Consider the following 24,001-nt stretch of genomic DNA (forward strand, 5'->3'; position numbering starts at 1 on the left):
GCTTGTACAACCACTCTGGAAATCAGTCTGGCGGTTCCTCAGAAAATTGGACATAGTACTACCTGAGGATCCAGCAATACCTCTCCTGGGCATATATCCATATCCCTTATTTTTAATCTACAACTATAAATTAGTAAATACCATATCTGAGGCAGCCAGAGATTGTTATTTAAAAGCTCCTTCAGTGGCAAGTTACTATTTAACTGTCTAGGTAATTTTGTTTGAGATGATTACAAACTTGGGCTGATGGAGAATACCTCATTGCACTCTGAGTTGTATGTACTAAATATCTCTGAGCAGCACACATAAAGTGGCTAAGATCCTCAGAGTAATGTTATAATACTTTACCATAATTAACAACAAAATTATCTAGGGTGTGAGCGTGATTGCCTAGAATCCCAGAACTTTGAATGTCACAGAAGGAGGATAACAAATTCAAGGACAATCTAGATTACATAGTGAAAGCTTGTCCAAAAAAAAGGAAAAGGAGGAGGAGGAGGAGGAAGAGGAGGAGCATGAGGAGGAGGAGGAGAAAGAGGAGGAAGAGCAGGAGGAGGAGAAGGAAGAGGAGCAGGAGGAGGAGGAGGCAGCAAGGTTTGGGAATGGCTCAGTGGGATAGATACACTTGATGCACAAGTGTGAGAGCCAGAGTTCAGATCCCCGGGAACCATGTAAAGCCAAGCATGGCGCCATGGGTCTGTGATCCTAGTCTGTAATACTTCAATTACAGTCTCTGGGAAGCAGAGACAGAATTCCCAGAACCTCAAAAGAGACTGTTCCAAACAAGGTAGAAGAGTGGGCTGGAATCCAAGGTTGTCCTCTGTCTCCCAAACACACACTGTAGTATGCCAGCTCCTGTGTCCACACACAAACACGCACTCACGTATACATCTCTATCTCTCTTTCTTTCTCTCTCTCTCTCTCTCTCTCTCTCTCATACATGCACACAAAATAAACCTGAATACAATAACGTAATAAATAAAATAACCATTACAAAAGGAATTAAGGTGTTCAGACACTGGCAATTATACACTGGATAACACAGCTTTCCACCTTACTGTATTTGCTGAATCCTGTTATCATTATTGATCAGTCTAGAGGAAGAAAGAGAAGTTCTACCATCAACTTGATAGCCAAAGGGTTCTTTTCACCTTTTCAACCAGGAAGGCTTAACATCTACTTGAATGCTGTATGAGCATGGTGGGGAGATGGATCCTTAACACTTTCATTCTAAGCCATGCACTTCTAGTTTACTAAGAAGATTAAGAAACGTCAGACATAGAGCCGGGCGTGGTGGCGCACGCCTTTAATCCCAGCACTCGGGAGGCAGAGGCAGGCGGATTTCTGAGTTCGAGGCCGGCCTGGTCTACAAAGTGAGTTCCAGGACAGCCAGGGCTACACAGAGAAACCCTGTCTCGAAAAACCAAAAAACNGTCTACAAAGTGAGTTCCAGGACAGCCAGGGCTACACAGAGAAACCCTGTCTCGAAAAACCAAAAAAAAAAAAAAAAAAAAAAAAAAAAAGAAACGTCAGACATAGGAACTGGTAAGAACAACTTCATTTCTGCATGCCCAGCATGTATGCATGTCCACAGAGGTGATGTAGAAGGCCAAAGAATGCCCGCGGTGCTACGGGTATGTGAAACTGGAGAGCTTCATTCTGACACACGAGCTTGTGCCGCAGAGTTGCTGGCACCATTCTTGTTTAGTCACATTGGAAAGCCAGTCAAAATCTAATCTCTTGTACCTTTCTTAGTGCAAATTCAAGAGCACTATACATACAAGTAGAAGAGAGTGTGGATGAAGGACCTCTAGCATCCACGAGTCCAGCCACACCGCATTTCTCTTATCCGCACATTCCAATAGGAAAACTTAATCTAATCCCCACATAAATTGGCATCCCAGCTTTAAAGGTACTGAGTGCTCTGGTTACTGCTCTGGGGTATCATTGTCCACACAGCTGCTTCTAACTTTAGCAAGCTTGTCAACAATAGGGCATGGTGGAGACGGGTCAGACAACTGCCCTGCTTGTACATATGAGCAGTCACACATGCCAACGGCATGGGAAAGGGAATAGTTTATTCACTAGAAACCTATAAATGCTATAATTCGCATTAGTAAAATTTATGTATTACGGATGTTAGAATATTTTTTTAGTGAGCGATTTGATTCTTTCCTCTGTGTAATGCTCAGTTCCTCTGTGTTTGTACAGAGGAAGTAGCCCAAACTTACATGCCATAATTAGAAAAAATTCTAAAATCGTAAAACTGCTCGCTCTCTCTTTTTGAAACGTATCCTCTCATCATTTCCCCAGTGAGTGATAAGTCTCTCTTCAGGGCTAGAAATGAGAAAACTTCTCTGGAAACAGAAGGTTAAGAGCTCCTGACAGGCTAGGCTGGCTCACTATTCTTAGCCTTGACTAAGCTGGCTGAGGCAGCTTTCACAAAAAAGTCTGATGTGTAAGTCTGGTACTGGCAAGGCCAACTGGTGTGAGGGACATGGGCTATTTAAAACCAAGGCAATGGGTTTGCAAAGAAAACCTTGCATTAGGACTGTGGCATACTGGCTGAACTTCCAAATTCAACATGAGCAGTCAGGTTTTGTTCCTCTAGCATCCACTTCGCACGTTCTATTTCTTATCCTCTGTTTGCCCATTCCTCATGACAAAGCTTTCAGAGACTCATAATGAAAGGCTGTAATCAACCACCACCCAGAGATGCTTGAATTCTAAATGAAGACATCCAAAGACTCAAAATCTAATCTGGATGAGTTTCTGCAAATATTATTGGAGAGCACTGGGTCTCAATGTTGGACAGATTTCTAGAGAAGTCTCTTTGGTCTTCTTCTACTTGGTAACCAGAGAACATCTTCCTCAGCTCCAAGGCGCATAGCAAAAGGAAGCGAGACAAGTCGTAAAGCAAAGACCGGTTCCAAATTATAGGCCGCAGCCAGTCTCAGCATTAAACATTGTCTTGAATGTCCACCATCTTCATAATGAATTTAGTATGTTTTATTTGTTCTACTTTGGGAAATGGTAACTATCATTTTAAACGTGAGCTGTCCATACCTTCCAGAAGATCCTACACAGTATTTTACAGACATCAAACACTATGATTTAAATTTTTAAGCCTTTGGGATGAACATTTTATGAACAAATTGTAATTTTTCCTGTCCACTTATATATGCCACCCAAATCCAGCTGGGTCAGGGCCTACTGAGCAGATGGCTCGGGCGCTGAAGTACCATGTGTGTTTTAAGTTTCTCAAGACTCTTTGGTGTTTTGCAGACATTTGTAGAGTTACAGCATGGCTCTCCGTAGCCACATGAAGTACATTTGTTGGATAAAGACAATTTACTATTTTTTTTCGAAGACAAGTTTGGGTTACAAATCGGAACAATGAATATTGTCTGTATTTTTCTCAGTGATGCCCATCTGGTGTTCTGTTCCCTATGTAAATTTTTCCTGTGCCCTTTCCTGCAGTGGATGGTACCCATGCTCATTTTGTCAGTGGCAAAGTGCCAAACAGTAGAGTGCGGTTTTCATTCTATCACCTATGGGTGTTATATAAAAGTACCACTCCTCAGTTATAATCTATTGCTTCTGATCCAGTTTCTGTGTCTGGCTCTCAGATGACCAATCCATTCAAATTTGCAACAGAATTTGGGGGATTCATGGCTGGCATATGGAATATGTATGCTAAATCCTTTCCTTCTTACTCTGATAGGGAAGCTGTTGCTATCCTCGAGGAGATTTTCCAGGGGAAGGTAGTTTAATGGTCTAGAAGCCTCTGTGTGGAAAACTTATTTTGAGAAAATGGATAGCGGCCTGATTCTGTCATCCCATTCTTCCCAGCAAAGTAATTGTTTGTGACACAAAATAAGAGCCTTTAAGTTATAAATCCCCATTAACATCATGTAACTATAAGGGTAATTCTTTCTTTGGTCAGCTTATAAGAAGGAAACGTGTTTCCTATCAACATACTAACTGTTCAAAGGTAGATTATAAACAAATGAGGTTCCTGTGTAATATAATATGGTCGTGGAAATTTCTAGGATGTTTTGTGTGTTAATGATATATTCACATGGCCAAGAAAGAAAACCCAAAGTGCTATTGAGCTGTTATGCATACGAATGTATCCTTGCATGAAATGGGTAGGGAAAAAATGCCGTAAAATCTGGCAGTTTGACAGTTGTGTTTCTCACGGGTAAACATGAAGAAAACGAGTTTTTCAAAAACTTCCTATGCATAAAATTATGCAAAGATAATGGAACACAAAAGGCACTGTTATGAGTCTTTAAAGGAAATCACATCTTAGTTTTCAAATGGCATTTCGAGCATCTTCCTTTCGTTCACCTTGAGGTGCAAAGTCCTTCTGTAAGGAACCCAGTGGAAGAGTTCACTCAAAGTTAGCTTCAGCAAAGTCAAAAGAAAATGTTTTCTGGAAACAATCAAATCAATTGTGACAGATCACTCATGCATATTATAAGAGATGTATTGGAAAGCAGGAATGCAAAGGGTTGACTGAGATTGTACTGAGAGAATAGTTCATTCCGATAAGCAAACACCAAGTATGTTCATGTCTGGCAGGTAAATCTTGGCTCAAAGTTGACTCCCCAACCCCCCAAAGCCCCAAAAACTACAGACAGAAGCTCTGCAGCCTTCTAGTGTGTTAAGATGAATCCCTCACACACACATTTTCATGGTCTCAGATGAAAATGAAGACATAAAGCCAGATATTCTCCAAAGTCTATCACAACTCAGTATCTGGGAACTTTTGTGAGCTACTTTGATCACACTGAGAATAAAACAATGGTTTGTGACCAACTTGAAAAATAAAATGTTAAGTATGGTCTGGTTCCTTGGCAAAATATTATTCATTTGTTTGTGTCAGAAAACCACTTAACACACTGCATTTCAATTTTTGTTATTTGTTTGGGGATGAGGTCTTATGTAGCCCATAAGAAACGAAAAACTTGTTCTGTAACCAAGACTGGCCTTGAACTCCTGCCTTCCTTGCCATTGCCTCCCAAGAGCCAGGAAAATAGGCATGTGCTACCTTACCTGGCTTCATTTCATTTTGTAATGCTTTAGATACCCATGTCTAGACAACACATATAGATGCCAAATGTTGTTACCATGGATATAGCAACTCAGTCTCCTTACAGCCATGGTACAAAGTAGAATAAGACACAACTTCATTTTATTTTACTAAAGGTCATCAACAATATTCTTTCTGATTATCGTGCCACTAGCTGGGTGCTTGTGAAATCCAGCATATGGATGCCACACTTTGACATGCCTGCTGTGTCTCCACAAGAACAAATAGTAAAAAAGACTCAAGGTTTCCAAAATTCCTTCAGTGTGAAAGGGTAGCCTAAAGATTAATTGGATTAGAAGCAGAAGCGATGGAGAACGATACTTCTCTTCGTAATCATGAGTGTGTTAACTGACACCTGATTCCTAAACCAAAACCCACGTGTATCGGCTTGCTCATTCCTGAAGGGGTACAGACAATCCTGGGGCGTCCCTACTCTGACTGGAAGGGTCATATGTCATCTCTGCTGGCTCTGAGTGCAAGTTCATCATGAGGCTGTCCCTGTAAATAGAAGTTCTGGAAGGCCTTAGGCAGGGGGACCAAGCTTCTTAAATGCCACAGCTCTTCAGGGACACGGAAACCCAGAGAGGCGGGGCTGGGAACACATGCAGCCTGCTTCACTGATGCTCTCTCTCTGTAGTTGCAGAGCTGCGCCATCTCCGCAGAGAGAGATGTTTGGGCAAAGCAACGGAAAAAGAGAAGGAAGAAGATGAAAGGGAAGGAAAGAACTAAGAAAATTTAGAAAAAGATCTTTTTTTGAAAATGGCCATGAATCTTTCATAGCCCCGGGAGAACCAAGACGCTCTGGATGATTCTCGAATCAAAACTAAACAGAGCTCACAGAAATGTAAACTGTAGCATAGGGAAGCAGTAGAGGCTGCTCCCCTGTGTAGAGGGCAGAGTAAACTGTGGGTTCACCAGAATGTGGACCAGATGAAGAGTGGAGAGTGTGCAGTGTCACAGCACACCGCTATAGTAAAAGCCATGCCAGCATCTTCTCCATGGTCCCTCCTCTTGAACTGGATCCTAGCAGCTTCTCCTGACCTCTCCCTCTCTTTCCAACATGCTCCCTCTTGCACCTGCCTGTGACCTACAGGAAGGGTGGGATCTCCAATGAAGACCATCATTAAAGCTCCATTACCCATTCTTTAACCCGTGAGCTAATGATTCTCTGTACCTGGTGGACATAGATTACACAGATGGGGCATAAACTAAGAATTCAAGAAAGTTGTTAGTTAGCTACCTTTCCCCTTACCCCTTTCTCAGTGGACTCAGAAAGATAGAGACAGACGTGGAATTGTCATTTTCCTTGTGTCTTCCTTAGAACAAGTGGGTGATGGGTGGAAGACCGCTATGCTCAGCATTAGACAGCCAGCACAACCCATGAATGCAAATCTTAACCGTGGGGCAGGAAGTAAAGGACAAGGGTAGAATATGTGTCATGGCTGGGAACCGTTGATGGAGGCAAGGGGAAATTGGGTCTGTGTGGATGAAAGAGCAAGGGGGACCCCTTACCCTTTCCTTTCCCCTGAAACTTCTATTGCCAGAAAAGGCATCTGTTCACATCAACAGGAACCGAGTTACTTGACTTGGGAAAATGTTCTGCAGTCCTCCCAAGCGAAGAGCCTTCCCCCTGAGTCAGTACAACTTAAATAGAAAGTCAGCAGGCTACAGCAACCTGCCATAGTGAGCCATGCCACCCTGAAAAAGCTGTGTCCAATGAAACAGGCTGCAGAAAACACACACACACACACACACACACACACACACACACACACACACACACACTGATGAAAGAAAAGCAACAACCAAGATCCCAGACCTTCAATTTTGTGTTCAAGGTTTTTCTATGCATTAACACTGTCCTAACGTCAACAGTTTGGGGAGCTGGAAGCTTACTCAAACTTTGGGTACCCTGTGAATGAAAGGGTATGGGTCAGAAAACCATGTTACCATGTTGCGATATTCATTTTCTCTCTCTCTCTCTCTCTCTCTCTCTCTCTCTCTCTCTCTCTCTCTCTGTGTGTGTGTGTGTGTGTGTGTGTATCTGTGTGAGTGACACTGGGACACATGCTTTGGGCTCAGTATGCCCTTTCTCAAAGCCCTTACCTCATTGATCTCCTCACGTGCAGTGCAGTACTCCAAGCTGCAGGACAGGACACGCTCATGTTCTTTGGCTTGGGCACTCCAATTCCTGCTATCCAGTTCAAGGGCCTCCAGCTGCTGCTGCAGGTTCTTTGCAGAAATATTAGAGCAATTCTGGGAATGAAGGATGTGGAAATAACAAACAGAAACCTGTGAGATGGCCACCCAATATACCATTTGCCTGTATTGTAATGCTCACAAATGGCTTCAAAAGAGATATAGGGTCCTAATTTATCTTACCCTAAACATATTTGAACCTAATGATGTTAGAAAAAAGCCAGACACTCAACATTATGGAATAGACATTTCTATTCTTGACTCTCATCATCATGCCTAACTCCTCAGAGACGCCACTCATGATAAGGTCTAATTTTTACTTCAAAAAGCATAAAATATGCATTAGAAACATTCTGCCTCAGCTCTGTAATTTTCTCGTCAACTTGAGTTTAACCTTAGGTTCATTATGCAAGTGCTCCAATCTCTATGTGGCACAGGAGGGATGCTGGAACCAAGGCCAGAAGAGGACTGGAGCACAATTTGTGTTATTTGTGCAAAGTGACACAATTCACTTTCTTCTTAGTTTAAAAAATAAATGTACAGATACAATAACAACCTTTAGGAAATGTTTTCACTGGCAAAATGAATTATTTTAACAGCAACAAATTCATATACTCGGCCTTTTAACTAAAGAATAGATGCTGTGCTCTCTCTATCACATAGCACCTGATAGGAGTCTTAATAGAAACTTTTAAGTGAAACTGGACCTGTGGTTTTTATTCATAGTGAGATAAGCATAACCTTTCCCACCCTTAAAGTATGAGTTTGGGGAATTTGTAAACCATCAAAGTTCAATGCACTCACTAGTTATGAATTAGTTATGAACGTTTGACTGGGAAATGTTTTCTCTTCTCTTAGGCTCCTCCATTAACATCAGTGGAATAAAGCAAGTGCAAAAACTGGGGCCAGAACCCAGGCCAGAAGCAGAGGACCTAGGCCCATCGACTCTGGGCTTTTATAGGTGAGTGGCCAGTGTCTCTGAGCTTCAGCCTGTTCATTTGTAAAATGGGGCTGCTCATGTAGTAAGACTCCTCTAGTAACCTTCCAGACCTGTAGTCCCTGTGTGAAGCACCACTGTCCAATAGAAATGTATTATGAACCATGAAGTAATTGAACAACTTCTAACAGTCTCACTGAAAGCCAAAGAAGAAATAAACAAAATTAACCTTCATAGCATAATTTAGTTAACCACATATGCCCAAATATTACCATTTTATAACACATAGCCAGTATGAAAGTATTAACATTTTTTTTAACCTCACACCTTTGAAATCTAATATGTGTATCATTTGAATTTTTCTCACTTGTGGCTAAATTTCTATCAGAAATACTTGGTCTAGATTTAAATTTCTCAAAACTTACAGCTTCTAAGGTGGAATCACGTGCCCAAGTAGTTTCTGAGAGAATCCCAATTGTGATAATTACAGTTAACTTAGTTCAAATTAAATAAAAGCTTAGCTTCTTAGTTGCTGTAGACACATTTCAAATACAGAAACCTAATGTCCATCTGAGATCATGGCTCTATTTTAAATTAACATGAGAATAATATGCATTAAATAGGGTTTTTATGCTCAGATTTTTCTCCTTAGACTTATTTGTTTGTTAATGGTGGTGGAAATTAGAACCAATACCTTTTAAAATTTAACATATTAGGGCTCGGGGTGACTTAATAAGGAGCCACTTGGTTAATACCTATGAGGTTCCTTACTCAATCCCCAACACCACACACAAAAGCAACCATTCATATTTAACATATACTCAGCAATCTGCCTGTGTCTTTCCTAGTACCAGTGAGAGAGAGTAGCAATGGTGAGGCTCCAAAATACGTACAGGTTGTTGCATGGACGAAATGATGTCCACTCCTAAGGACAGGGCCAGCTGATGGAGATGGTCTACATGTGCCCGCCTTTCTTGCGAAAGGCCCAGTTGCATCTGGACCTCCTCAGAACTTGCCAGTTCCATGGGCTGTGCTAGAAGTTCCAGTTCTCTTGGTTTGATGAGATGAGCCAGCTGCAATTCAGAACATTAGCACTTAACCTGATTTTTCCAAAGCCCATTTTCCACAATGCTTTTATTAGACTATGGAAATGCTCCCTCGCCCATCCAGAATCATTCATCCTACGGATGATGATACAGGTACACACTGCAGTACTGTGACTCCACCAGGAATATATGGATCAGGTAATGTTTTCAGTTCTATGAAAGAACAAAATGCATTCTGGGCCCACAATTCCAAAATTAGCAAGCACTTGGTCTGTGATTTAAGTAAACTCCAAAAATATTTTTTAAATGATTTTCCTTTTGGATGTGTACGAGTCTTCTTATCTGCATACCTGTCTGCATACCAAATGCACAGTTACGCAGAGGCTGGAGGAGGGTGTTGGGAGTCTCTGAGCTGGCAGTATAGATGGTTGTGAGCTGCCATGAGATAACCAATAAATTATTTTTAACGAGCACATCACACTCAAAGCTTCTTGGGATGACAAAAGAAAAAAGAAAGAACTTGGGTTTTGACCACTTCTCCTCTTGAAAGCTAACACTTGAGTTGGAAAAAAATAAAATCAAGTTTTATAAAAAGTAGCGGCAGCCATGATGCTAGAGGTGCTAGATGTGGCTATTGAGTGCGAGGGAATTTCGAAGAGAGACTCCCTGCCTGACCTGGGAAGGGGGCTGCTGGAAGGAAGAGATCTGCTAGCAAGCGCTAAGACAAGAGTGGAGGCTTAGAGGAAGGAATGCATGCGCCATATTCAAAGGGCAGGGAGGCTGCAGCTAGGCTAGATATGAAGCAGGATAGAGGAATAGTGAGAGGTAAATTAGCCGTCAGGGCGAATAAACCTCTTGGACTAAGACAGTGATCTGCTTTTTGTTTATTGCATAATCATAATCTTTCAAGCCTGCAACTCTAAACAGCCGCAGTAAGACTTACCTCTTCCTTGGCTTGGTGGAACCGGACTGTCTTGTACAGGATTTCCTCATATTCCTGGATTCGCTCTTGCTGCCTCTGGTGGAGATGGACAAGGTCCTTCAGCTGTTCAGCCTTCTCCTTCAGAGGAGCTCCCTGACTGTGTAACACTTCCCACTCTTTCGTGATTTGCTGAACATCCTCATGCAGTTGCTGGAAAGAATGAAAGTTGTGCGGAAGTGAGTTCCTATTTTACAGTGAAGATTCTGATTGTCTAAATAATGCATCATTTTCTGGTTTGTTAACTAACAGATACCTATGAGCCTTCTCAAAACCCAGAGGTTGTGTTAAGTAATGATGGAGAGACATCGAGGCACATTGCTCAGTATCTATCTTCTTAGGACCTTAGAAGCAACATGGGGGATAAAGGTAGGGGTTTCAAAGATAGATGTAAAAATGGAAGGACACATGTGTCTATGATACATCAAATGTACTGGCCTTCTGTTAAGTCAATATATGTCTTTAGACATTTAATATAGAACAGAATCATGTGGTATGATAAGGATACCAAGAGAAGTATAAAAATACACCAGGGGAATACTTGTGCTCCACAGTGAAAGAATGATCAGTATGAGCTGCCAGCTGATCAGCACACAGACATGCTGCTTCAAAGCAGTCGTGCTGTAATCTACAAATAGCCACCACGCAGAGAAGGGATCAACTGTCTTCCCTTTCAGTCAGCACTGCTCAGACAGCCCATGTAGGAATCCAGACCCTGGAGGACAGCTTGCAAAAGACAGACTGCTTCTAGAGAATGCTACTCTCATCCCAAGAGTGGATCTTGGATCAGAGGAAAAAGGAAAGGAAATGCTGCAGGCTGAGGACATAATTTTCAGTAGACAGACTTACATAGGATTGTCAGATTCTAATAAAGTCTTTGGACCTCAGACAGATGGCACATACCATAGCTACAGAACTAAATACTTATAGCAATGGCCTTTAAACATGTATGCCAAAAGAAGTGTATTTATACCACACAGGATCTAGCAAATTGGGCTAGCCACACTTAATGAGAGTTTGGGTAGGAGAGTTTGCTGTGTATTCCAATGCTACATATATGCATATGTGTACAGAGTATAGTGGTTATACTTCACATGTTTTAGCTTAACAGAACCTACAATTATATTTTTCCCAAAGGAATCTCCAAACATCTAACTCAGGAATTCCTCAAAGCCTATACATATTAAGTAGTAACAGACAGATGCATCTTAAGTTTTTTACAAAACCCAAAAATCCAGTAGTGTATGTTTGTAAGTCAGGACTGGGAAGATGGAGGCAAAAAGATCAGAAGTTCAAGATTACCCTTGGGAGCTAAAGGGGTCTGCAACCTTATTGGAGGAACAACAATATGAACTAACCAGTACCCTAGAGCTCGTGTCTCTAGCTGCATATGTAGCAGAAGATGGCCTAGTCAGCCATCACTGGGAAGAGAGGTCCCTTGGTCTTGCAAACTTTATATGCCCCAGTACAGGGGAAACACCAGGGCCAAGAAGTGGGAGTGGGTGGGTAGGGGAGTGGGGCGAGGAGGGTATGAGGGACTTTTGGGATAGCATTTGAAATCTAAAATAAGAACATACCTAATAAAGAAAAAGAAAAAAAAATGTAAAAAAAAAATTACCCTTGGCTATACTGCAAGTTTGAGGTTAGCCTGGGCTTAAGATTCTGTCTCAAAAATCAATCAATAAATCAATCCATCCATCCATCAATCAATCAATCTGAGAGCTTCCTTGGGAGATGATTGAAGCCCACAGAAAATTAATTGTCAAGAAAGGGGTGTGGAAAGAGACAGTATGCTATGTGGGTAGGAACAGTGACATCCCAGTTATTTGTTGACCCATGACAATACAGACTCTAGGTCAGATGTTGTCAATTTTGTTCTGAGATGCCTTAATTTTTAAAAGTCCCTAAGAAAATAGTGACTATATGGTAAATATGTCAATAAATTAATTAGAAATACAAAGTAAATTAATGTAAGATGAAAATATAAACAGGACAGGGTATGGCTTAAATGTTTGGGTATCATCAAATACAAAAGCATGTATGGGAACAGTAAGAAAATGTGTTGTTAGAGAAAAGTGGTTCTTTTGTTAAAGAGAAAGGATGTTTATAAGACAAACTGTAACTGGGGACTTTGGAGAGATCTTTCCATTCACCCAAATCCATTCATTGACATCTCCACCTGGAGCTGAGGCTTCATTGCGATCCACCTCCTCCGCAGATCTGAGGTGCTCTGGAGGCTCCCCGCAAGGTCAAGCGCAGAGACGGGCATGAGAACTTCGTGGAGAAGTTTGACACTGTGAGTAGTCTGAAACAGACCTTGACAATTAGAAATGTGTTTCTGGCAACTCAGCACATGTGGTCGCTTCGGTGGTGACGCAGTGTGCCGGCCCACAGAGCTTTTCAACACTGATCCTTTCCAGGGAGGTCATACATGTCCCTTATCTCCTGTGATTTCTATGTTGTTGTTGTTTTTCTTAAGATCTATTTATTTATTTTATGTGTGAGTACACTGTTGCTGTACTCAGACACACCAGAAGAGAACCATTACAGATGGTTGTGAACTACCATGTGGTTGCTGGGAACTGAACTCAGGACCCCTGGAAGAGAAAGCAGCCAGGGCTTTTAACCTCTGAGCCATTTCTACAGCCCTTATGTTTTGTTTTTTATTTTTTTATTTTTGTTTTTTTAAATCATGATAACATATAACAAAATGCCCAATTTTTACCCTTTCTATGTGTACAATTAAGTCACCACCACCCACCTACAGATTGTTTTCATCAACCTGAACAGGACCTCTGAACCTGTAAACAGCACCCTGTTCCCTCCTCCCTTCCTGCATCCTCTGGGAGCATCTATTCTGATCGTTGTTTCTCAATTTGGCTACAGGGCTGCAAATAAGCAGAACCATGAGATTCCTGCACTTTTGTGCTTGGCTGATTTCTCTTACCCCATGGCTTAAAGGCTCTGTCACACTGCACAGATCAGAATATATTCTTTGAGAAGTACCATTCGACATTCCTTTTTGTTTGTTTCCTTGCTAGGATCCAAACCCAGTGCTTTACTATGCTATGTTTTGCACTGAGCCATTGCCCGGCCCGCTTCCTTACCTTTGTAAGTTTCTCTTTGAACATTTCCCACTGCTCTCTCGCAGGCTTGGTTTCGATGGCTTTGAGGGACCAGGCCACTCGCAGATGGCTGAGCTCTTCCCTCCCATTTGTTTGCTTTTCCACAATGTTCTCCATAATGTGCATTTCATTTTTAACATTTAATATCTCATTCTCTTTTGCCTGTTGAATTAATAATCCATGTAATAGCTTTCTTTCCTAAGAGAGACATTTTTCTTTTGCATTCAGCTCTTTTAGGTGGCAAGTACTTCATCATACCCAAGCAGGAAACAGACAAACCTGAGCTGTGTACAGAGACACAATCAAGTGCTTAGACCTACAGTCTCTGGGGAGACATCAGGTGCAGAGTCTTTAAGGGCCTCAGTAGTATTTTAGTGGTTTTAGGGGGAAATTGAATAATAAACTTACATATTCTGTAATTGTGATTATTAGATTTAACAAATTATTAAAGACATTAGACCACAGTGGGAGTAACTCTACAGGATAATTTTATGTATGTTATAAATAAAGTTGTGGTACCTTTTATATTATTAAGAAGCTGTTAAAATATAAAATATTCTTTAATGTAGTATAATCTGGGAATTGTTTTTTCCCAATGTCAACTGCAGTCATAAGGGTACAGTGGTCTGAGGAATGCCTAGAAAAGGTAAGCTATTGTAAGGTGTGTTGATAGTTACCAGCAGGGTAGAAGTGATTTTGAATTTGGCTGAGTTAGTATCAATAATTTGCCTTCTGTCTAGTTATTGAACATAGTGCTTATTTTACTCCAGTGTAGTACCTGGAAATTCTTGTTGTAACATAGTCTTAGTAAGGTGTTAAATTATCCATTCATTTTACATTTATATCCACACACCATGGACTGTTGTCTGATCTTTCTTTTCAGATGCCTTGGTAGTGAGAAGGCTAAAGCATGACAGAATTCTCAATATTCACCACTGTAAATTAATAAGTTGGCACATTCATCTGCCAGAACTCTGGCCAAAGTCAATTAATCTGATTCCGACAAACTTAAGATGGAAAAAAATCAATTTCAAGCTTGAAAATGCTAGTCTCAAAGATACACCCAACTCAAGACCAAGCGCCAGCTTCCATCTCCCTGTCCCCAGCTAAGCCTGTCACCACACTTCAGAAATATGCTCTTACAAGACTAATGCTCTGTGGATAGGATGAGGTAAACATCCTTATCAGCAATTTCACCTATCAGTATGTCAACCAATCAGTAGAATTAATTATTATGCAGACCTAATTTTTATCAATTAAGAACTCGTCACTAGACTATGGAAAAGAACTTAAAGTAACAATTATGAAGTGAAGATATAAGACCATGAGGAAGTAGTGGAAGATACAGGCTATTTTCAGGAACTCTATGAATTGGGATTTTCTAATAACCTGCTAATTTAGACACAGATACAAGATTTGAATTTGGGTCCATTTCTTTCTGCAAACCATTCCACATGAAGATAACACTATCTGATGATTTATATGTGATTCCTGACACTTGATAAGAATTTGCCAACCTGGAGAAAATACAGGATTGCAGATCAAAAGGCAAGAGGAAAACCCACACAACAGAAGTGTCCCTAGATGCTGCTACCAAAGGTGACTAGGACACACTCTACATACCCTGAATTAAGATGGTCCAGGGAAAGTGGGAAAGACAAAGAATGGATGTGTAAGAAAACCTCAGCAATTACATTGACCTCTAAGTTCCCCTGGCATCTCCACAGTTGCAAAGATTTCTAAAACTCAGCAATAGGAAGACTATAGAGAAAAACTGACAATTTGCAAATAATTTAATTTTCCTGTAGTATAAACTATAAGTGCCTAAACTAGAGATGAAAGGAGGTACACTAAGCCAAGCAAGTGTGGAAAAAAATAAAGGATAGAGTGAGTCAATGTTTCAAATGAAAAATAACTTAGTATCTGAACATGGTTAAATGGCTTAACAAGAATTTTTTTCTGATGCTTAAAGAGGCTGTGATCTGACTTGCAACTATTCGATGAGTGCTTCGCTTCTACACAGGTTCATCACTAATGTTCTTCAAACAACACAAATCAAAACAAAGAAAAAAAATCGATGATTGAAGGTCAAAGAGATAAGAGTGCTACAACCCGATTCGGCCAAGTAATTTCTGTCTCTAGATGCATTCCCTAGTTCTCCAGGAAATGGCAAATGTCAGTCATCTTTAAGCATCTATAGAAAGGAGGTGTAGACTATTAGAGAAAGGAAGATGGCCTGGTTCTCAGATGGGACCTATTCAGTGTATGGATAATTTTCACACTGATGGTCACCGTGGTCGGATCCATGCTTACAGATCACTTGGGTATCTGTGAAGAAGGGCTCAAAAACAGAGTCAGAAGTTGTGCTACACACACTCACAGGCACAGTGGTAATTGGATTAAAACATAGTGAAAGCATTAATTGTTCCTTTAAAAAAAAGCTGCTAATCAATATATTACTTCAGGAACTAGGATGTCAATCTTCCTTTTAGACATTTTTCCTAAAGAAGTAATTGCAATTATAGAAGGCTGGCTTGACAAATCTACAGAATGAAACCCAAGAGAAATAGTTAATGGAGTAGATAGATCTAAATTAGTTTAACAAGATGAATCCTAGTCTAAGGCCAAACGAAGTAAGGCAAGAACTATCCAGGCCCACATCTTCTGAAGACGCTAAATTGCTGCTGCAGTGAGCCCTGACAAAACAGAATCTAGGATTTTAAAGGTCACAGGAGTGGTGCTGGATCACCACATAATCACAGAACAATTAAGAAAGATTACTGCTTAAAGTGTTAGCGCCCTCGTCTCTCAAATACAAGAAAAAAAATGTCTGGTTGACTGCCATGCGGCTCCCAATTCCGTTTCATGAACAGGTTTAGCAAGTAGAAAATTTTGGCAAAGCAGATCAGCCTGAAGGAAGAAATTAAACGACATCACAAATGATAGATTTGCAAATGTGTAGCTGTAGGAAAGACTCATATTAAACATAGCAACTGCTTTCAATGTTGGAAAGAATTTCATATGTACGAGAAATTACCTACGGATGGTTTTAATGCCTGCCTCGCTACAGAGGTACAGTAGGAGATATGAAGACAGACTTATTAAACATTTTAAAAACATTCTTTTTTTAAACAGCTAGCATTTTTCCCCAAAAATAAAATGAGCTCTTTCATTGGGGAAAAATTCATGAGGTGTCTGAGGGAGAAGTGAACTAACCACATTTTTAGAATTCTATGGGCAGCTTCAGCTAGATGAATGGCTGACATAAAGGTCCTAGGGTGGTTTGCTTATAGAACTCAGGGAAACCAAGGCTTAGGACGGAGCTCTAAATGCAATGGGGCTTTTCTCTACAAGAACTGAGAGGCTGAAGTGTCAAGGAAGAGATAATAGAGCACCCGCAATAAGGAACACAAAGGGAGGAAAGGCTGGGAGGGAGAGGCTGAAGCAGGAATGGGGATGGGGGAGTCAGGAAAGAGAACACAGGGCTGGAGGTGGCGTTAAAGCAAAGTCAAGGATGGATAAAATCAATCTTTGGAAACTTACTACTTTGCAAGCTAATTAAAAGTTGTAATTAAAAATATGGATTTGTTAAGGCGAGAAGAAATTCTTTAGAACAAAGATTTATCATAATCTTTGTCTTTGGGTCCCTGGAAATTTTGTAAGGGCCTTGCTGTCAACATAACTCGAAACTTGAGCATACATAGACTTCCGGGAATTCTGTAATAATAATCACACAGCACTTGAATCAGAGTAGCTAATGCAGCTTTCTTGTGACATATGGGCTCTGCGACAGTAAAACTTAAGAGTTGCTGGCTTCAGAACTAGTCTATCGTGACTGAAGTTGAGGAGGCCTCCCTCGGGCAGCATGGCTGACTAACGGACAAGCTGAATGTAATTCTGACTTTGAGGAATAATATCTACAAAAGGCGCTGGCTTCTTAATGTTATTCTCACCAGGTTTATTAAGTTCAGAAACTCGAGGCTTAAGTCCTGGGTCAAAAAACTCTTCTTTAAAAACAGCTGCCATTTCTTCTCAGCGGAGTTAGACCGGCACTTGACCACAGCATCATCTTCATCTTTCCAAGGAATTTCAGTCAGATAAAATTCCTTTAGGCTCTGAAGCTGCTCCTCTGCCTAAAACAGGAGGAGGAGGCAGATAAGAGTTAAGAAATATTTTAGATAAAAAGGACACAGAGTCCATTTGGAGCCAGTATAAAATTAAACTGAAACTCCAGTTTTCAGCATTCTTTAAATAATTATTGACTATTTCCAGGGTTCTGAATACCACAAGAATCTGCTTAGACAGCTGACAGATAAAAGGAAGTGGTAAGGTCGTTGCCAATCAGAAATATTTATTGCAACCTAGATTATTTTTATGTATGGTCTACAATGAGAATAATTTATTTCAGAGATCAGGTGGCTACTCTGTTTAAAACTGAGTTTTATAATTAAAAAAGGAACAAATAAAAATCAGAGAATACAAATCAGAAAAAAAGCAATTCAGCAAAAGACAATAGTACTTAATATATTACAGTATTATGATTTGTTATTTTAATGTAATATTTTATTAATTCTTTGAAAGTTTAATACAATGTGTTTTGATCATAGTCACCACCTACTTCTCTAATTTTCCCAGATCCACCCCCACCTCCCGACTCTCTCCCAACTTCTTGTTCTCTTCTTTTTTTTATAACTATAACCTACTGAGTCCAATTTGTGCTGCCCATCTATACTCACAGGCATGGGACCATCCACTGGAGCACAGTCAACCTACCAGAGGCTAGCCCCTTAAGGAAAACTATCTCAGGGCTGTAGATATGGCTCAGTGGCTAAGAACAATGGCTGCTCTTCCAGAGGACTCAGGTTCAATTCCTAATATTCATGTGATGGCTCACAACCATCTGTAACTCCAGTTCCAGGGGAACTGATTCCCTCTTCTGACCTCCACAGACACTAGGCATACATGAGGTACACAGGCACACGTGCAAGTAAAACACCCATACACAGATACGATGCAATAATAAATAAAAATAAAACTGACTCTCCCCCACCCCAATAGCCATCACCTCTCAATAGCTCTTCAGATAGAGCCCTCCTCCACTTTCCATGCTAGAACATTCATGGACTTGATTTTGTGCAATACCTCCAGCTCCTGTGAATTCACTAGCAGAGTGTTCCTATCCTGTCTAGAGGACACTATTCTGCACCCCTCCCCGACCTCTAGCTCTTACAGTCTCTGCTCACCCTCTGTGCCTTGGTAGGGGTTGGGTGAAGTGCATACCCATTTGTGGCTGAGCATTCTACTGTACAATTTATTTTTAATCATGGTGAACCATAAGAAAAGGGTACAAATAATGACGAGTTTTCTGGGTAAGCATTAATATTAAAAACCTTCACAAGCTAATCTTATTAAGACATAGTACTTCGCCTCCCTAGAACTACATTTAAGCATTTGTTAACTAATATTAGCAGTACTCAATTATTTTAAATTACTCTCCTGAGCAGAGTTAATATACAATCAAATGTGTAACTATAGATTAACGAGTAATGGGGTGATAGAGAATTAGTAGGAAGCATTTGGAACTAATTTGTATGCATTTTGAATAATATTTAATGACTGATCAGACAAGACCTGTGGAATTCATAAGTTACAAAAGCCATGGAAACACAGTATGAGATGTCAGGCAATCGTCACCATACTTTAATAGTCACCATACTTTGAAGGTTTCAAGATCATTCTTAGTTGAAATGAACTAAAGCCAGCCTGTACTAACTCCCAGGGCCAGAGACTCTTTCCTGATCCCAATATTCTACTTATTCAGTTGATGCCTGTTTCCTAAGCTCACACCATCTTTTCCTTAATTTTCTTCTTCTATTTATCTTTAGTGAACCACACAGAAGGATGCTCTTTCCATGGAAGATTCTAAGATCCCCTACTAAGATTTGTTTACTTCCTTAGAGACCAAAGTGAGTTCTGTGAGAAAAAGGCCAGTGAGACATGTCTGTGTACACACAAGCAAACAATGTCATAGGGACAAAGGAGGGATAACAACAGCTCTACACGGAGTAAGTACAGAAAAACTTTCCAGCAAGTGACATTTGGTCTGTCCCTTGCTGGGGTGAGAGCGAGAGGAGGTCTTGGATGGGAGGCACTGCTGCAAAAGCAAAGTGTGGTGCCACTGTCATCAGGGAAAATGCATGCTGTCGGCGTGAATGAAACTCAGATTCTTCAGCTGACTGGCAAGAAGTCCGGAAAGATCGTTGTACTGGGTGGGATGTTTCACCTTGCTTTCTACTGTAGCCAACAGAATCATGACACAGTCTCATCAGTTGGATGTAGCCAATAGTGAGCAGGTGATGAGACCTTGGACTGATAAACTCCTGAGCAAATCAGGAGGAAGGTATGCAGAACTCTCTGTAGTTGTCTCAGTAGATGCAAGGACACATGGCCTTTGAAAAAGGAAAGGCAGGGGGGATGGGAGCTGCCTGACAATGCATGTCAACCTTCTCCAAGCCTCAGTTTCCCTCACCTGTAAGCAGATAATACTAGGTAACTAAGACACAGAATCATAGGAACACAATGAAATCAGGATTTAAATGCCTGGGGCACAAAGTAAGTGCTCATTGAGGAACTTAGAGAAGATACTGAACTCAGTGATGACTAAAATGTCCAATAAGGCTCTTAATAGAAAGTTGGGTGACAAGAGAGAGGACTCAGTGGTTAAGATTACTGGCTCCTTTCCCAGAGGACCCAAGTTCAATTCCCAGCACCCATGTGGCAGACAGCTCACAACTGTCTGTAATTCAGCTCCAAGTGATCTGACATCTTCACACGGGTATACATGCAGGCAAAACACAAATGTGCATAAAAATAAAAATTAATAAATCATTTTTTTAAAAGTTGGGACAGTACTCAAACTGCCATGCTTTAAAAGTTGTATAGCTCAATAAATAACACCTTCCCATTCCAAAGGTTTATATAATGAAGGGCAGGAAAATGATAAGAGGAGCAGAGAGCAATATTTCAAAGGAAACAGACTGCACAGGAAGAGACTATCACTGATCATGGCTTGGTAGGACTATATCACTTTCCAAGAGCCATGGGGAACATATGTGAATATATTTCAGTAAGCTGGGACATAGAAGGAAGTCCAGACAGTGAGCCTCAATGGTCTTATTGTCTCCTGAAGTATCTCAAGTCTAAAGACATCAGCTGAGATTTGAGAATGGAAACCAGAATAACTTGCTTGTGAAGACCAAGCAATATAAGTCAATGGGGGACCAGCAGAGATACAGACCCACAAATTAGTAACCATGCCAACCATCCCAACTGTCTGCTTTTGTATCTGGAAGCTTTAACAAAGAAGCTGAGTAGATAGTGTTGGACTGACCAAGTGTTGGAAGTTGACAGGGTTCATATGGGGTAAAGGGCAGGGAGTTGTTTCAGGGAGTATAACAGGAATGAGTGACCAAGAGTCATTGAGTTAGAAAATGGAAGGCCAGGGGTACAGGGGGTGACAGATTGGAATGGAAAGTTCTATCAAGTAGGGAAGGAGATTGAGTGGAAGTGGGAAAACTGAAGGACATGTGGTGTTTTAGGGAGTGTTGTTTATAAAGCTCCATTTCTCCAGGTGATTTTGGATCCAAATGCCAGCATGGGACATGCAAAGAGATGCTTAACGTGATACTAGGTAGGTACCATTTGGGGCATAATGGTGTGGAGGCCAAGCATTGCCTTGTATCTGCTCTAAGATCAAGGCTCAAAATTAGGTTAGGATGGTGCTCTGTTAAGATTGCTGGTAGGAAGAGAGGATGAAGGTATTAGGAAGGCAGAGGTGAGAAGTCAAAGCCAAGCATGCTACCTAACTTTAGCTAGCTATACTCCTGAGAGGACCTTGCTCCCACCAACATGGTGCCTGGAACCCTTCATAGAAGAGTTATCTGCGTTCACACAGGGTTTTGGGGAGCCAGAATCCAGACTCTCATATGACTGATACCACCCTTAAGAAGCTTTCCCCTGTGAGGTGTAATCTTTATGCACTCAAGGGAATAGTAGAGCTCGCTCTAAGCATGTCAAGATGAAGCTTCAGAAGAAGCCTGGAGCAACATTCAAGGCATCTGGACATCAAACAAGATAAATTCAAGAATGAGTCAATCCCTCTGTCTTCCCATTCTGTTTGTTTTAAATATTCCATATTTTGGTGCTAGAGAGATGGCTCAGCAGCCAAGAGCACACACTGCACTTACAGAGGATCTGAGTCTGCTGTTCATTACCCACACCAAGCAGCTCACAATCTCCTGTAACCCCAGATCCTGACAGCCTCCTCTTGCTTCTCTGGGTACCACACTCACATCCACCCCACACTCTTTTTTTTTTTTTTTCTTTTAGTTTTTCAAGACAGGGTATAGCCCTGTATAGCCCTGGCTGTCCTGGAACTCACTTTGTAAACCAGGCTGGCCTTGAACTCAGAAATCTGCCTGCCTCTGCCTCCCTAGTGCTGGGATTAAAGGTGTGTGCCACCATGCCCAGCCACCCCACACTCTTACACATAGTTAATTATAATAATAATAGTAATAATAATAATAAATATTTTAAACAAAAGAACCCCATTACTCTACTACTTTTAGTATTTAAAGGGATCTATGGTCTAAACAGTAAATAGTTTCATAATTTCTCTTTATTTAGGATAGGCATAAGGATGTATAACATGTTATAATAAATTATTTATACATACCTATTTATATTTTTCCAAGTAAAATTACTTACTCTGAAGTTTTGGGCGGTGCCTTGAATTGGGAAGGGTGTATAAGTAAGTACAGGCACTGGCAGAGACAGACTCTCGCTTGGGTGGAGTTTCTATCCCCATAGAAAGCAGAAAGATGGACAGAGGCCATCCCGCTGAAGCAGGTCAACATCACACCATACCTCCTCGGATGACTTTCGAAATGCCACGTACGTCTGTAGGACCCGTGACCTGCAGCTGATGCTTCGACCAAGCGTGCTTAATTCTTCCTCTAGCCATTTCACTTTAAGAGGAAGCAATGCCACTTCATTGAGTTCAAGTTCATTTTTCTCTGTCATGATTTTTGCAGCTGCTTCTAATGCATGTGCTGTCTCCTATGAAAGCAAAGCGCCAGGGGTCAGGAGCTGACAGGGGAAATCGTGAACATTCACATTCCATTACCCTTCGGCTCATCCATCTATTACGGATATTAATTGAACTTGTACTGAGAATTTCCTCAATCAAAGAAAGGTATAACTTTCAGAATTCCAAAAAGGAAGGGAAAAAGGCACTTGAATCTAAAAGCCATCTCCAGTCCTTCCTTGGTTCTGTCCAAAGCTGAAGACCTTTTGTTCTGGTGCTTAAGGTAGTAATGCCCTGGGGACACAGAGAATCAAGACCCAGTAAGCAGTTTACGGCTCCTGAGATGTGTTGTGCTGGGACTCTGGGCTCCTCGGTCCATGGTAGAACTCTTGAAAGCTCCTAGCAAGCTGAGCTTACAATGTTTGAACTCTCAGCTCCAGCTTTTGGAGCTTTCCTGCCTCTTGGCTTCTCAGACTTTTCTTAGCTACCCTAGGATTCTGCCATTGGTGTTGCTGTGCAGGCCTTAGCTCCAGACAACAGGCTCTCAGCTCCCGGGCACCCTCTGACACTTACTCTTCAGTTCTGCTACTTTTTTGCCACTGCCGTTGCCTCTGTCACCAGTGTCAGAAGCCCCAGGGGTCTTACCTGACCATTATACAATTCAGTTCAGCCTGCTCTACCCACAATACAGACCACAAGTAAACTAAGATATCATTCAGGAGAGGAACTTCTTGAGTCCTACTGTTAAAACACAGAGGGATATCATGAAGGAGAGGGACTCTCAGACAAACAACCTGCTTGTACAGGTAGAGAGGGGACATGGCATGCTGGTGCTTATGTTTTGAATCTATCTCTCAGTGACAGTCTGGATGTGGACTTTCCCACTCTCCCAATCACAAAAATATAAAAGCACCACTGACGAGCCTCCTGTAGGTCCAGCCTCTCAAGGTTTGGGTTGAGGCTGAGCCCTACTCTTCCTCCCAGGCCTGGGTGAGAACAGCTATTACTAGACTCAGCCACTGGGAGGTGGGGTGGGGAAGGAGTCCTTGGGGGAGCTCTGTGCGGGGCCATTAGGAGGGCAAGGCTCATGTGAGGTTTATTGGTGATTTGTCAGGCTGGAGCAGTAGCATCTGAAGCAGTAGTTCACGACCTTCCTAATGTCGTGATCCTTTAATATAGTTTCTAATGTTGTGGAGACCCCTGACCATAACATTTCTTGTTGCTACTTTATAACTGTAATTTTGCTACTGTTACAAATTGTAATGTAATCTGATAAGCAGGATATCTGCTATGCAACCCCCCAATGGTGTTATGACCCACGGGTTGAGATCCCTGGTCTAGAGCAAGGCCCCCAGAAGCTGAAGCCTGTGGTCTCAGCCACAGCTCTGATTGCTGTACTCCTTGTACCCAAGTCTAGCTTCTTTAAGGCATCCATGAAGCACTCAAAGCCAAGATCCCACTATGACAGTTTAGCCAGTAGCCAGTAAGAGGGATTATTAAAGTAACAGCCCCCATTCAAGGTAATGGGATAC

The 24,001-nt window shown here is 41.3% G+C and overlaps 1 protein-coding gene across 1 annotated transcript in view; it reads right to left on the reverse strand.

Moving 5' to 3' along the window:
* The window catches only part of Ccdc141 (coiled-coil domain containing 141), a 164,163-nt gene that overhangs the window by 25,567 nt on the left and 114,595 nt on the right, over nucleotides 1-24,001 (reverse strand). The window contains exons 12-18 of the mRNA XM_029474525.1: nucleotides 22,310-22,501; nucleotides 17,338-17,517; nucleotides 13,367-13,546; nucleotides 12,439-12,564; nucleotides 10,224-10,412; nucleotides 9,128-9,307; nucleotides 7,205-7,354 (exon numbers count right to left, since the gene is read on the reverse strand). Coding sequence (XP_029330385.1) covers nucleotides 7,205-7,354; nucleotides 9,128-9,307; nucleotides 10,224-10,412; nucleotides 12,439-12,564; nucleotides 13,367-13,546; nucleotides 17,338-17,517; nucleotides 22,310-22,501 — 1,197 coding nt within the window. The remainder of the gene's footprint in view (nucleotides 1-7,204; nucleotides 7,355-9,127; nucleotides 9,308-10,223; nucleotides 10,413-12,438; nucleotides 12,565-13,366; nucleotides 13,547-17,337; nucleotides 17,518-22,309; nucleotides 22,502-24,001) is intronic.

Source organism: Mus caroli, chromosome 2 (genome assembly GCF_900094665.2).
Source record: "Mus caroli chromosome 2, CAROLI_EIJ_v1.1, whole genome shotgun sequence".
NCBI classification, from domain to species: domain Eukaryota; kingdom Metazoa; phylum Chordata; class Mammalia; order Rodentia; family Muridae; genus Mus; species Mus caroli.